General features: G+C 57.2%; 5 protein-coding genes across 5 annotated transcripts; all 5 read left to right on the forward strand.

Moving 5' to 3' along the window:
• Nucleotides 1-376: 376 nt before the first annotated feature.
• Nucleotides 377-1,370, forward strand: JCM15063_005633 (uncharacterized protein; the record flags this gene model as incomplete). Its single annotated transcript, XM_076675854.1, has 4 exons — nucleotides 377-657; nucleotides 722-1,025; nucleotides 1,091-1,174; nucleotides 1,260-1,370. 4 exons carry the CDS (start codon nucleotides 377-379, stop codon nucleotides 1,368-1,370), a joined length of 780 nt encoding a protein of 259 aa, XP_076536993.1.
• Nucleotides 1,371-3,024: 1,654 nt separating this feature from the next.
• Nucleotides 3,025-4,085, forward strand: JCM15063_005634 (uncharacterized protein; the record flags this gene model as incomplete). The annotated part of the gene is made up of 4 exons (XM_076675855.1): nucleotides 3,025-3,344; nucleotides 3,409-3,739; nucleotides 3,806-3,889; nucleotides 3,975-4,085. 4 exons carry the CDS (start codon nucleotides 3,025-3,027, stop codon nucleotides 4,083-4,085), a joined length of 846 nt encoding a protein of 281 aa, XP_076536994.1.
• Nucleotides 4,086-4,380: 295 nt separating this feature from the next.
• On the forward strand, nucleotides 4,381-8,868 carry JCM15063_005635 (uncharacterized protein; the record flags this gene model as incomplete). The annotated part of the gene is made up of 4 exons (XM_076675856.1): nucleotides 4,381-5,684; nucleotides 5,749-5,851; nucleotides 5,920-7,503; nucleotides 7,570-8,868. 4 exons carry the CDS (start codon nucleotides 4,381-4,383, stop codon nucleotides 8,866-8,868), a joined length of 4,290 nt encoding a protein of 1,429 aa, XP_076536995.1.
• A 280-nt stretch (nucleotides 8,869-9,148) lies between these two features.
• JCM15063_005636 (cytochrome b561 domain-containing protein) lies at nucleotides 9,149-10,249 on the forward strand (the record flags this gene model as incomplete). Its single annotated transcript, XM_076675857.1, has 6 exons — nucleotides 9,149-9,350; nucleotides 9,431-9,487; nucleotides 9,551-9,694; nucleotides 9,772-9,812; nucleotides 9,878-10,137; nucleotides 10,213-10,249. The coding sequence occupies 6 exons, from the start codon at nucleotides 9,149-9,151 to the stop codon at nucleotides 10,247-10,249; spliced, it is 741 nt and encodes a 246-aa protein (XP_076536996.1).
• Nucleotides 10,250-10,639: 390 nt separating this feature from the next.
• JCM15063_005637 (R3H and SUZ domain-containing protein) lies at nucleotides 10,640-13,816 on the forward strand (the record flags this gene model as incomplete). The annotated part of the gene is made up of 3 exons (XM_076675858.1): nucleotides 10,640-11,238; nucleotides 11,311-11,520; nucleotides 11,599-13,816. The coding sequence occupies 3 exons, from the start codon at nucleotides 10,640-10,642 to the stop codon at nucleotides 13,814-13,816; spliced, it is 3,027 nt and encodes a 1,008-aa protein (XP_076536997.1).
• Between the last annotated feature and the right edge of the window lie 14 nt (nucleotides 13,817-13,830).

Consider the following 13,830-nt stretch of genomic DNA (forward strand, 5'->3'; position numbering starts at 1 on the left):
AAAGCGATCGGAATATTCCAGGGGCTCCTGGGTCTGGAGGCAATTCCTCGACACAGAAATTCTGATGAAGGCCATCGCCGAAAGCGACCGTTTCTTCGCGCAGGTCACGATCTGTGCAGTCCCAACGTTGCGCGAAACCAACATTGTCCCTCAGAAGCGGCTCTACCAATCATTGAAGGCACTCTTCGAGAGTACATCAACAGACGTTGTCTTCAGGATCCGGCCCAATGGTCGGCATGACCTCGAAAGACGGGTCTTCGCGCACGAGGCGATTCTTGCAGACCAGATACCCTACTACGCTACCATGTTCAAATCAGGCTTTTCCGAGGGGTCAAAAAGAGTCAAACTCGCAGATCTTCCGCCTCTACCAAATACAATGAAACAGGAGCAAGACGATGAAGATTCCAGAGAATGGCTTATGCCTCATGTGGACCATGAAGACAAAGTCGAGGACGACGCCAGCACGGCGCCTGATTCTGGTGGCAACGATATTGACAGTCAACCGGGGCAAGAGACAATCGAGGAAGATGTTCAGCCGACTGTTGATGGTGAAAGCGTCGATAATCCTACACCCGCCGCAAGTGCCGGTCAGAGCGGAGCCGCTAAGGGTGCGATTGAGGATAGACCACTGCGAGAGATCATCATTGCTGATTCGAGGTATGTCACCTGCTGTTTGCTCTCCTAGTCCTAGCAACTAACCCTCAAACTTGCCACGAAAAAGCTATCAGACATACCGCGCCTTCGTGTACTGGCTGTACACAAACGAAATTACCTTTACCGAGCCTGCATCGAACTATGTCGTTCACGTCAAGTCATCTTCAGTCGACACGTCTGCAGCTGAAAATCAGAGTCGACGAAGCTGGCTACTCGAGCAAACGAGGAAGAAAAGAAATTACGAATCGTCATCGGTAAAGGTTGAGCCAGCCTCTGCACACGCAATCTATCGGCTGTCGGACAAGCTCGACATTGAAGAGCTAAAGAGCCTCGCAAAGGAGACGATCATTGCAGGATTCACAGCAGAGAACGTACGTGGAATCGTGCTTGCATCGGTCCGATAGTCTCTCACTGGGTTCACATTTGACGGAAACAGGTACTCTATGAGCTCTTCTCGAGCTTCAGCTATCATCATACTGAGATACAAGATGCCGCGCTCACATACGCGCTAGCCCACTGGGTTAGTCTCTTCCTCTCAGGTTCTGCGTAGCCATGCACATGATCCAGCTGACTTGAATGACGCTGCGTTTCTGATCTGTCATAAGGAGAAAGTCAAGCTTGTGCCTGCGTTCAAGCATGTGCTCTCGGGACCCCTGGGCAAAATTGAGGGCGCTCCGGAGATTTTGCTCAAGCTCATGTCAAAGATGAAGGCATGAGTTCTCCTTAAGTTGTCCGAATCGATAGTTCCGAGGGACGAGACTCTACTGGAACCCAGACTCACCGATATCAGCGTGCAATTTTGCTAGTTTGCAAAAATCCGGTTCCTCCTCCAAGAGCCCGTTGCAAGAGGCTTCACGCGCCTGCGATCCACCTCGCATTACCAAGCAGGAGAGGCGAGATCCAGTGCGAGCGCAGCTTCTTGGGGTGCTGAAGGTTGAGGGAGCCACAGCAACAGCGCTCGCGTTGCGCACGTTCCGCTCATCGACCGCGATGAGCGGGACCCTCGCCATCATGCCTTCTTCTCCTCTTTCCGAACCTCTCTTTCGGTCTTCCACGTATCATCTAACACACATACCTTCTAATGTGCTCCTCCTCTTGAGCTTGATCCCTTTGTTCTCTCGTTCCCTTTGTTCTCGCGGTCCCTTTGTTCTCTCGTTCCCCCTGTTCTCCTTTCTCGTTTCCTTCGTCTCTTCACTCTCGTGTACGAGCGGCACGCTCCAGTTTTGCTTCAAGCCGTGTCCTGCATCTCTGTGTGAGTAAGGATCCTGTATCTCTGTGTGAGTTCAATCCCCCATCCTCGGCGAGATGAATTCGCCCTTTTGATGTTGATATCTAGTGGACACGTTGCTGACCTGTCTCAAAAGCTCCAAAGGGCTCTGTCCGGATCGACTGCTCAGTACGAAACGGTATAGCAGACTACACGCTTGATGGAGACCAAAACTGTCAGCCATGGCCAGAGCGACAACATCGTCTCACGCTAGCGCTCATCTTGCATGTCATTGACACGTCATTCGAGAGGGGCTAGATAACCGTGGGATGGCAGATCGACGACGTCAAAATAAAAGTTGCTTGCAAGGCGGACGTCAAGGTATGTTGCATCCATCCTGGAGCACACTCCTGAAATAACCGCTCAAGTCGGTGCAATCTCATCCAGAGCAGTAAATTCGACAGCGGTCGATGGTCACTATCATTACGTTTCGGCACCGGTGCTGTAGGCCTGGAAGCCCCTCTCTCTCTCTTCAAGCAAGACAGCTGTAAATTCACTCTTTTTTGCTATACAGACAGCTAATGAGGGTATTGCAGCAGAAAGCAAGTCATGGCTTGAATTTTTCGTCCATTCACAGGGCGAAACTGTATCAAGCGCATGCGCAGCAGATCTGAAGTATCAGGTCATCTTGATGGTGAGCACAGGGTACACTACCACATGCTACGTCGCTCTGAACCGAGCGTCATTCCACATCTAGCTCCTTGATCCCCACGGACATTGTTTGAAGCAGCTGAGTGAGTGCCTTACCTACAGAGAGACTATTTTCCTCCTAAGCTGTCTTCCGGTTGACAGCTTTCACGAAGAATCGATCCGAATGCGCGCGGGGCTTGGGTTCGAGGAAATTCCTCGAGACGGATGTTCTCCTGGGTGCCGCAGCCGCAAACGACCGCATCTTCGCGCAGGCCACAATCTGTGCAGTCCCATCGTTGCGCAAAATCAACATTGTCCCTCAGAAGCGGCTCTACCGATCATTGAAAGCACTCTTCGAGAGTACATCAACAGACGTTGTCTTCAGGATCCGGCCCAATGGTCGGCATGACCTCGAAAGACGGGTCTTCGCGCACGAGGCGATTCTTGCAGACCAGATACCCTACTACGCTACCATGTTCAAATCAGGCTTTTCCGAGGGATCAACAAGAATCAGTTGCGCAGATCTACCGCCACTACCTGGTCCAATCGAACACGAGCAGGACGAAGAAGATTTCAGAGAATGGCTTCCGAGTCATGAGCACCATGAAAATGAAGTCGGGGACGACGCCAGCACGATGCCTGATTCCGGTGGCAACGATGTTGACGAGCCGACTGTTGAGGCTGATGGAAGCGTCAATGAGCTTGCGGCCGCCACAAGTGCCGGTCAGAGCGGAACTGCCAAGAGTGTAATTGAAGATAAACCACTGCGGGAGATCGTTGTTGTTGATTCGAGGTATGTTATCTACTGCTTGCACTCCGAGTCTTGGCAGCTAACTCCAGAACTTGCCACGAAAAAGCTATCAGACATGCCGCGCCTTCGTGTACTGGCTTTATACCAACGAGATCACCTTTACCGAGCCTGCATCGAACTATGTCGTTTACGTCAAATCATCTTCAGTCGACACATGCGAGCCTGAATCGAGAAAGCGTCCGCTTTCTGCTGAAAGCCAGTCTCGACGAGACTGGCTACTCGAGCAAACGAGGAAGAAAAGACACCACATATTGTCGTCGGAAAAGGTTGAGCCAGCATCTGCACACGCAATCTATCGGCTGTCGGACAAGCTCGACGTTCAAGAGCTGAAGATCCTCGCGAAGGAGACAATAATTGCAGGACTCAGCACCGAGAACGTACGTGGAATTGTGCACGCGCCGCTCCAATAGTCTCTCACTAGGTTCACCATCTGACGGGAGCAGGTACTCTATGAGCTCTGCTCGAGCTTCAGCTATCATCATACTGAGATTCAAGATGCCGCGCTCGCATACGCGCTAGCTCACTGGGTCAGTTCCCTCCTATCCGGTCCTGCCTAGCCAGGGACACGACCCTGACTCTGTCGACGTTTCGCGACTTTTGATCTGTGATTAGGAGAAAGTCAAGCTTGTGCCTGCGTTCAAACACGTGCTCTCTGGACCCCTGGGCAAGATTGAGGGCGCTCCGGAGATTTTGCTCAAGCTCATGTCAAAGATGAAAGTTTGAATCATTTTCTTCAGTCGTCGAAAGTCGACAGACAAATCGATGGTTTGAAAGAAGGAATCAGACTCTCCGCGGTGGCCGCGTGGATGCTTGTGCTAGTTTGCAATTATTTTGTTCTACATTAAACCAAGCTGTACGTGACTGCAAGTTGTCCAACGTTAGCAAGTAAGCAGGAGACGCAAGATCGAGCGCAGGTCTCAGAATATCAATATCGTTTTTCGGGAAAAGTGAATTCGAAGTGCAGCATCCCGAACCCCCGTCACCCCCATTTGCCTGTCCCGGTTGCAGCCATTCCGCCATGGCCCCGGTAAACCAAGGGCCCGCGTCAGGCTCCACGCGCGTGGCACAGATTGCCCGCTCGTCAACTTCTGACTCTCTCTCGCTCGCTTCGCCTGCTGCATCTCGCTCATCTCGCAACTTGGGCGCGATCGGTGGACGTGGAGGACTCGGGTATTCTCCTTACGCGCGACGCGTGTCACGAGCAGCCGCAGCGCAAGAGGAGGAACCAGTCGACGACGATGCGACGATTGGAGGAGACAGCGATACTGAAGCCTCGCCAGCCCAGCAACGGAACGGCTTGTTCGGCAGGGTCAAGAGTTTGCCAGGAAGGGCGCTCGGATGGCTGTCGCGCAGTTCGAGCAGCAGGACGCTTGCAACCTCGACCAGTCTCGCCGACGTCAGGGCAGAGGTCGAGCAGGAGCAGGCTCGCGAGCATACAAACGGCTCGGGAGATATCAAAAGGAGCAGTACGGCTCGGAACCTGGCAGGTGCAGCCGCGCCGACAGCACTCCCTTCCCGACTCCGCCAGCAGGGTCCGAAGGACTCTTTGCCTTCGTCGTCTTCCATGTCCGCCCTCTCGTCGATCGCCTCGCCCTTTGCGCCCTCCGGCTTACGCTCGTCTCATTCGACTCTCAACCTTTCCGCGAACCAGGCGAGCTCCACCGGGATTCCTTCGTTCCTCACGACCTCGAATCTCTCTCGACACTCGCGCGCTGCATCGCCTGCGCTCTCGACTGCCTCGTACGCCAACTCGCGCAGGTCCCCCTCGCCGATGAGAAATGGTCTCGTCGGTAGCATGTCGACTTTCAACCTGGCCCAACCGCGTTCGCCCAGCTCCGCCTTCGGGAACGTGGTCGACACCACCCTCGGCAATGCCGCCCTCACCAATGGATCGAACCCGTTTGGGCTCACCTCACGATCTCCTTTCGCTGCTGGCGCGAGAGCGGGTTCGCATCGCGCAGTCTCGATGGCGGGCTCCGTGCGGTCGAGCTCTGCCCGACCCGAAGGCCATGCACTCTTTCCCTACACTTCGACTGTGCCACGAGGCTCTTCACCGGGAATCGCAACGAGTCACTCCATGCGAGAGGGTCTGTCTGCGCTCGCTGCGCCGCCATCTCCCCTACCCAATTCTGCTCCTTCGACTGCTCAGAAGCGATCATACGCTCGAGTAGGCTCTCCGCTCAACCCGAGATCGCCATTCGCCTATACCGAAGCAGAAGAATTACACACTGGCGGGTTTGAGCGTGCGCGAAAGAAGCAGATGGTTTGGGATGCGGCAAGAGGTTTGGTCAGCCGAGAAAGGCTCGAAATGGAGCAAGAGAGGTAAAGCCGCATTCTGTCACTAAGATTCTCCGGCATCTCGCTTACTACCCATTTCGCATTGCAGGGATGCACCGCCAATGCCCAAAAATGAAGCCGAACGCATCCTGGAAGTTCTCGAGGGCATGGGTCGCACCCCCATCGGCGAAGCCAAGCGAGGTGCCGTTCGAGTATGTCTTGGTATCTGTCTCGCCCGGTGGCATCAGATCGCTGATCGGTTCCTCTTCGTTGTTATTAGCCCAAGAAGATCAGTGTGCCAACGCCTGCATCGCCAGGCTTGTCCTCGACTACTCGACTTGGTCGCGCGTCGAATGGATCCTCGGCAGCCCCGTACTTGTCCCGGAACGCCTCGGCAGATGCAGATGGCGCCTCCTCTACGAAAGGCCTCCAGTCCGTCCTTCGCGCGCGGGAAGAACGTCGTCGCGCTCTTGTCGAACAAGAGCGAGACGAAAGGGAACGCGAACGTCGAGAGAAGGCCGAACGCGAGCGTCGGCGGGAGGAGAGGCGCCGGGAATTGGAGAGGCTCGAGCGAGAGGCCGAAGAGGAGGAGGAGCTCGAGAGTGTCATGAGTCAAGATTACGACGACGATGCCGACGAGCGTCCGAAACGCAGGACGAGGAGTTCGACGGCGGCATCGAAAACGAAACACCTCGAGCCACCGACTCCGAGACGTTCTACCCGTGCCTCTACTCGCAACACCAAGTCGCCTTCTCCTCAGCCGACGCCGAAGTCGAAGGCCAAGAGCAAGTCGAGACGGGCTCAGCAAGAAGATGAAGCGAAAGAGAGCGAAACCGACATGGAGCCTCCCGCCGCTCGTCGAAAGACTTCGAAGTCGAAGTCACCTGCGCCCCCTGCGGAAACGCCGGACACTGAGCGATCCCGTTCTCCGCCGGCAGCCCCCAAGATTGTATTTCCGCCTGCGGCTTCCTCCGCCTCATCAACTACGTCCGGGCGTTCGTCGATGCGTCCCGGGAAGTCGCACTCGTCTCGGCAGCACACCGCATCTTCGAAGGTCTTCTCTGCTCGAGAGGAGGATCTACCGCCAATCGATGACGAGGCACTCTCCAAGATCCAGATGCCCGCCATGAAGTTCCCGGCCAACTTCTCCTTTGGCGCAACTACCGCGGCAACCTCGAACAAGTCAGAAGCCAACGGAAAGGAGTCGACGACTAGTTCTGAGAAGAAGGAACCCTCTTCGAGCCTGTCAGACCGACTATCAGCGCCTCCGGCTTCCAACAAGCCGGCATTCTCCTTCGCATCCTCCACCGCCACGATCCCTGCCGCATCGGCGTCAGCTATCCCACCTCTCCCTAAAATTTCGTTTGGAGAATCGAAGTCTGAAGGTCAGCCAGCACCGGCCGTTCCTTCGTTCAAACCCGCTCAGGTGGCTACCGACTTGTTCGCTCCCAAATCGACAACAAGCAGCTTCTCGTTTGCGACTCCGTCGACTTCGACCCCTGCGCTGCCAAAGCCGGTTCTTCCAGCGTCCGCTGATGGTGAAAAGCCCAACTTCTTCGCTGCTATCGTCGGCGAGAAGAAGGCCGAAGTACCCAAGATTGCCCCTCTCCCTTCTTTCAGTTTCGGCTCTAGCGCATCGACTCCCGTCGTCAAGCCAACCGAGGTCATCACACCTGGAGCAGAGAAGGACAAGAAGGTCGAGGCACCTGTCGCCAACCCTTTTGCAGCATTCGGCAAGCCTGTCAGCGAGATCATCAAAGAGAGTGCAGAGTCGAAGAAGGGAGACGTGGAGGAACCTCCTGCGCAAGAGAAAGAGGTTCCGAAGCCAACGTTCTCCTTCGGAGCTGTCGCTAAACCCGTCGAGGTCGGTTTGTTCTCGCTCCGTTTGCATACGTATTCCAATACTGAATAACCTGGTACCGACTGACAGAAGACTGAGGTCGCCCCCGCCGCTCCTTCGCCCTTCTCTCTCAAACCCACTTCGGCGACCTCGACTCCCTTCAGTTTCGGCGCCTCGAAACCCACTGATTCCAGCGAGAAGAAGGAGTCGAGTGCAACGGGCTTCTCGTTCGTCACCAGTGCGGCGGCTGCTCCGCCTGCGGCGAAACCCACCTTCACGTTTGGTACGACTCCCGCTACGCCAACCAGCGAGGCAAAGGAGCCAGTTGCTGCCACGGCCGCGCCGGCTTCGCCTTTCGGCGCTCTGGCCCCTCCTGCACCTGCTTCAATCGCAGGCACCGACGACGCTGATGGCGATAGCGGCATGGAAGACGAGGCGGAGCCCGCTGCCGGCAAAGCGGCTGCCCCGCCGGCACCGTTCACTTTCGGTTCGGCCGCTCCCGCCAGTGCCTCCTCAAACAGTCTGTTTGGTGGCGCTGGCTCGACTGCGCCCTCGTCGGGCTTCACGTTTGGTTCGAGCGACAAGAAAGAAGCGAGTCCATCGCCTTTTGGCGCACCTGCGGCTACTACCCCGGCATCGACCACCAATTCTCTGTTTGGTGCAGCCTCGTCGGCTCCGAAGCCCTTCACTTTTGGTGCTTCCGCTCCTTCGCCCGCGCCTGCCTCACCTGCGTCGGCATCGGCTTCGACTCCCTTCTCGTTCGGCCAACCCGCAGCGTCAGCCGCGCCTGCATCTCCCTTCGCTTTCGGAGCAGGATCGGGCTCCAGCGGCGCTGCCAGCGCATCGCCTTTCGGTGCGCCGTCGCAAGCGGCTTCGCCAGCGCCGGCGAGCTCGACCTTCAGCTTTGGCGCCGCACCGTCGAACCCGCCAGCCTCGCCAGCGGCGACATTTACCTTCGGCGCCGCTGCGCCTTCTGCCAGTTCTGCCTCGATGGGTCAGACCTTGTCTGCTCCTGGTGCTCCCGCTGCACCTTCGCCTTTCGGAGCCCCTTCGAGTAGCTCGTTCACCTTCGGAGCTGCCTCGCAACCCGCGTCTCCCTCGACAACGCCTTCGAACCCAACCTTCAGCTTTGGCGCTGCGGCTCCCGCGCCCGCAGGCGGTTCACCCTTCACGTTTGGTGCACCGACCGGTGGCGCTGCGCCGGCCGCTTCGCCTTTCGGTGCACCCTCGCCAGGAGCTGCCGCTGGCGCTGGAGGATTCTCGTTCGGAGCTCCGACGGGATCGGGCGCGACAACGCCCACTGGTGGAGGATTGTTCAATTTGGGCAGCGGCGGGGATGATGCAGCGAAATCTGCTCGACCCATCCGACCTCTCCGCAGGCGGAAGTGAGAGGCGATAGCCAATCTGAAGGGGAAGTTTTCTGGGCTTGAAGCTATAGCAGGCCAAGTAGGTAGGTAGTCATCACATTCTTTTTTTTTGTACTTCTTTATTCTGTTAGCCCGCAAATCACGCACAAAAATCAGGACGATCGTCCCCGTTTCCATCAGTGTCACGTGTGACGTGAGACGGAGATCGATCTTCGGTGTTTGTCAGCGACGAACCGATCGGCGGGATTTGGCAGTGCGCAATTCGCGTCTGAAGCTTTGTCTCGCTCCTTCACTCCGCGCAGATGCCTTCCGCACACGACGCCGACACGGAATCGCGTCCATTGCTGCAGAACGACGCCGCGTCCGACATGCCTCTCGAAAAGCCCACCGCGTGGTCCTATCTCGCGGACAACTCGTTCCTCGGGTTCCCTGCGGTGCTCGCCCAGATCGGATTGCTTCTATCCCACGTCGTGCTTTGGAGAGTGATTAGCAAGCATCCCGCAGGTGCGTGCTGCCGTTGGCATCGCTGCCGATCCCCCACTTGAACCGACTGCGGTCGAGTGACCGCGCAACTTTCTCGACAGGGCTCTTCTCGTACCATCCAGCGTTCCAGAGCTTGGCAGTGCTCCTGTTTGTCGAAGGTGGGTCTCTCACCGACGCCGTAGAGGGTGCGCAATCAGGCTCACATTGGACGAGCGCAACAGGCATTGTGCTCCTCCAACCAAAGCCCGCCAATAGCGCCGTCAAGCAAAAAGGTCAGACTCTGCACCAGACATTCCAAGGCGTGGCGACACTGTCGATCATCGCGGGAGCGACCTTCATCATTTACAACAAGGCGGCACATGGAGGTGCGTCACGAGCCCCTTGAGAGCAGCTCGCAAAGAAGTAATAGTCGCCAACACTCACACCGCTCATGCTTTCGCAGCTGCCCACTTTACAACGTGGCATGCCAAAGTTGGCTTGATCGTACGACCATCGCCGTGAATCCCTCGCAACCGTGTATGATTCGCCGACTGATTCCTTCCGCACAGACTCTTTGCGTCGTTCTTCTGCAAGCGGTGTTTGGCGCTGTCGCCGTCTTTGCCCCCTCTCTCGTCGGAGGCGAGGGCAAAGCGAAGAGCCTGTACAAATACCATCGCATGTCGGGCTACATCGGACTCGCGCTCTTGCTCGCGACCCCTGCACTCGCACTGTGGAGCGACTGGATGGTCAACAACTCTTCGCAGGCTCAACGCAACCTGATCGGAGCTGGGTTCATCCTGGCAGCTGCCGGTGCAGTTCTCCGTGTCGAGTGAGCCCGTTGCGCTCTGATCACGCGCTAAAGCTCGCTGACAATGTCCTGACGTCGTCTCTCCGTTTCTGCCAGAACGTCCAAGTTGGGCCTCCGTGCGCGTCGCTCGTGAGGTTTCTTTGCAAGCTGCCGGATTTGCTAGGCGTCTACGTATCTGTTGCTGATAGTGTCGTACACGTGATCGTCAAGATCTGTAACTCATTATCGCTCATTGAGTCAGAGCCGTATCCCAGCCTTTACGAGCAAGCTTCAACTACCACAGTGTGCACCTTGAGCGATTTTGCTAGAGTCGTCGAGAGTCGAAATACGCTTCAAAATGTCAAGACGCTCGTAAACTGCATCGCTTGATCCGAAGCATATCAACCCCTGTACCCGATTTCCCTTGAGCAGAGCATTACCATTCGATGTCTCGATAGGTCGTACCAAATCTGCCTGCTCCGGTCGCCTGTTCTGCTCCGATCTCATCACCTTTTCGCCGACACTCGTCCCTCTTCGCGTCAGCATGGCCGCACCCTCCGAGCTCTCGGAGGCTCACCTACAAGACCATGAGCTGCTCTCAGCAGCTTTGGAGGCGACTTGTCTCTCGCCCGTTCCGACTGCCGCGACAGTCGCACCTTTCCTGAGATCGACATCGCAGCTGCCACCCTTGCAGTCGCGAGATCTGCCAGAGCCTGAAAACCCACCAAATTCTTCGACGCTGCATTCGCCGGATGCCCTGACCACTCCGAGACTCGAGTCTTCCCGATCGCTCTCGTCGCCTCCGAGCGGCCTTCGACCCTCGTTGCATCCTTCCGATCTGGCCGAGCCTCCAACGGTCAAATTCACTCTCCTCAAGAAAGATACGCCTGCGTTGGACTCGATCACCTCGACGCGCGAACTCGCGCAGGAAGCGCAACGACTAGACAGGCCGGAACCTCCTGTCGAGTTGCAAGGCAGGGACTCGGCGAGCCACGACGAGCCAGATGCAGCCGAGACGAGCAACGGTAACGAGACCGGTCCAGAACTCGATCCCGTGCTGCTGGCCGCGCTCAAACATCATCGCGATCGCTTTCTCCTGTTGCGTGCCGAAGTCGAGATGGAGCGATTTCTGGCCAACCCTCAGTAAGCTGTTTTTCCCATAAGCAAGCGATTTCGCAATCAGGCGCTGACTCGACGGTTGCCTGTCGATCCCAGAATGACCCGATTGCCTCTCGCACCGCCTCACTTTCAGCCCGCACTCAACTCGTACCAGCGCTTGCTCGTACATCGCTTGGCAGACACATTCGGGATCACGCGCGAGGTCGAAGCCGCGCCTCCATCTATCTGGAATGCCGGAGCGATCAACCCCGCGACAGGACAGCCGCAAGGTGTGGTCGTCTTGGTCAAAGGCGAAAACACGAGACTGTACGTAGTGACTTCCTACTCCACTGCTTTCCGTCTACGCGCACGTGATTGATTCAATATCGCTCTCTCGCTCGGTAGACCATCGGCAAAATTGGCATCTTACGCAGTCGCTCCCGAACCGCCAGCGACTGTGCCCTCGGCTATTATGGTTCCTTCGCCTTCATCGACACCTTCGATCGCTTCTTCCCCTGTCACCTCTGCAGCACAATCTGGCTCGACTTCGTCTCTGCCCAACCTCGTCGATGCCCCAACTGCAGCCGCTCCGCCGCCCGCCGCCCCACAGATTTTGAAAATCCTGCCGCGGTCAAGCGCTTCTCGAACTGCCTCGTCCGCTTCTTCCTCGATTGGCACAGACGAAGATCCAGCGACATCGTCCAGTGCGCCTACCAGCGCGAAAGGCAAAGGACGTCGAGAGCTCACACTCGAGGAACGTGAGGCGGCGTACAAAGAAGCGAGGGAACGGATCTTCAGTCAACCTGAACAGGAACGTGGAATCTCTTCAGGAGCAGCTGCGAGCAGTATCGCAAGCGAGGATGTCAGCACGCGCTTAACGTCCGCCGGTGCCGGTATCACGAGACCTAGCTCAGCCGGGTCCACATTTTCGAGAAGCAGTGCGGCGATGTCGATTGCGGGGAGCCGGCCAAGTCCTTCGGTTGCCAGCGAATCAGGATCGAGCATGTGGAGCGGTCATCACGGAGGAATGTACGGCGGAGGGTCACAACTCATGCCGTCACTGCGTCCGTCGGCTCCGAGCTTCGACCCAAGCTTGGTCGGAGGTTGGACGCACGAGCAAGGCTATATGCAAGACCCGGCGTGGCAACAACAGCACTACCAGCATTCGTACCCTCAGCAGCATTCGCCTCATCCTCCAATTCAGGTGACAGGGCCATCTCCGCATCCTGCCTATGCTGCACCTTCCCCATCTTACCCGTCTTCTTCGACTTCGCATGTTGCTGCGCCCATGTCGGGTCCTTTCCAACCAGCTGCCAATGTGTATCCGCAGATTGACCCTTGGGGACGCAGCGTGCCTCCGCCACTTCCTTCGCCCTCCCTTTCAACTAGTTCTGGCAATTCGTTGCAGCGACCCCACCCTTCGCACCGCTCGTCTTCCCCTCCTGCTCCAAATGAACGCCGTTCGAGTGGCATGTCGGGCTATCTCATGCGGTTCGCCGGCACAGGCGCTGTTGTCGCACCAGGAGGCACCGTCACCGCAGGCATTCAACCGGCCGGTTCCCCGTCTTCGTCCATGTTTGCGGGTCCGCCATCGACCACGAGAAGTGTCAGCTCGTTCAGTTCAACAAGTCAGCACAGCTCGAGCTCGGGAGGCAACTCGCTTCGGACTGGTTCGAGCTCGACTGGAAGTGGTGTACACAACAGGAACCCAGGGGCCCTTGGCGGTGGTGGTACTCAGCTCAGGCGACCAAGCGCCTCCTTGACGAGCTCCGTGTCATCGGCACGGTCATTGCGAGACCGGAAAGATTCGGTCGGAACAGATAGCGAGGCAGGTCTCGAAGGAGACTCCGCGCGGCACGAGAGGCAAGCAACGGTCAAGTCACACTCGTCAGACTCGGGAGGTGCCGACGCAAATCGCAGTGATTCGAGAGGGCGCCGGGAAAAATCACCGTTGCATCCGAGTCTCCCGGCGAAACCGACGTGGACCGCACCTGCAAGTGACAGACCTCGATCTCCGACTCGATCAAATCTGCCGGGAAACATTCCTGCGGCACAAGCGTCCTATTCGTCTCCCATCAATAACCGTCAAATTCTTCCCCCTCAACTCAATCACACCCATTCCCCCGCGCATCAACACCAAGCGCCGTTCCCTCCGCAGACGACCCAAAGCAACGTACCTTTCTATGCACCCTCGTCGCACTCTTTCCCGTCTCCGCAGCCTGCGCCTTCTCCATCACAGACCCCGGGCTGGAACCGACCTGCAGGAATGCACTACCCCGCCGGCGCATCGTCATTCGCACCTGCACCCGGACCTGCACCGGTTCCACCGCAATATCCCCAGGGCATGTTCCCTCCCCCTGGAGCAGGAGGCCCGAACCAGACTTCGAATTGGAATTACGCTCAACCGCTCATGATGCCGCCGGTCCCTCCACTCGTGCCGCACCCCGCCAGCACGAGAGGAGTGCAAGCTCAAGATTCGATGCCGTTTCCAGACATGCGACGTCCACCGCCGAAATCGACGCAACTGTTTGACCCGAATCGACCGGCTACGGGTGGAGGAGGTGGATCAGGAATGCGTAGGGGAGCGAGTGGGACAGGGTCGACTCGATCAGGTGCTAGATGAAGTTAGGAACTGAG

This window comes from Sporobolomyces koalae (genome assembly GCF_050403365.1).
Source record: "Sporobolomyces koalae JCM15063 DNA, S_koalae_JCM15063T_v1_ctg2, whole genome shotgun sequence".
Taxonomy (NCBI): domain Eukaryota; kingdom Fungi; phylum Basidiomycota; class Microbotryomycetes; order Sporidiobolales; family Sporidiobolaceae; genus Sporobolomyces; species Sporobolomyces koalae.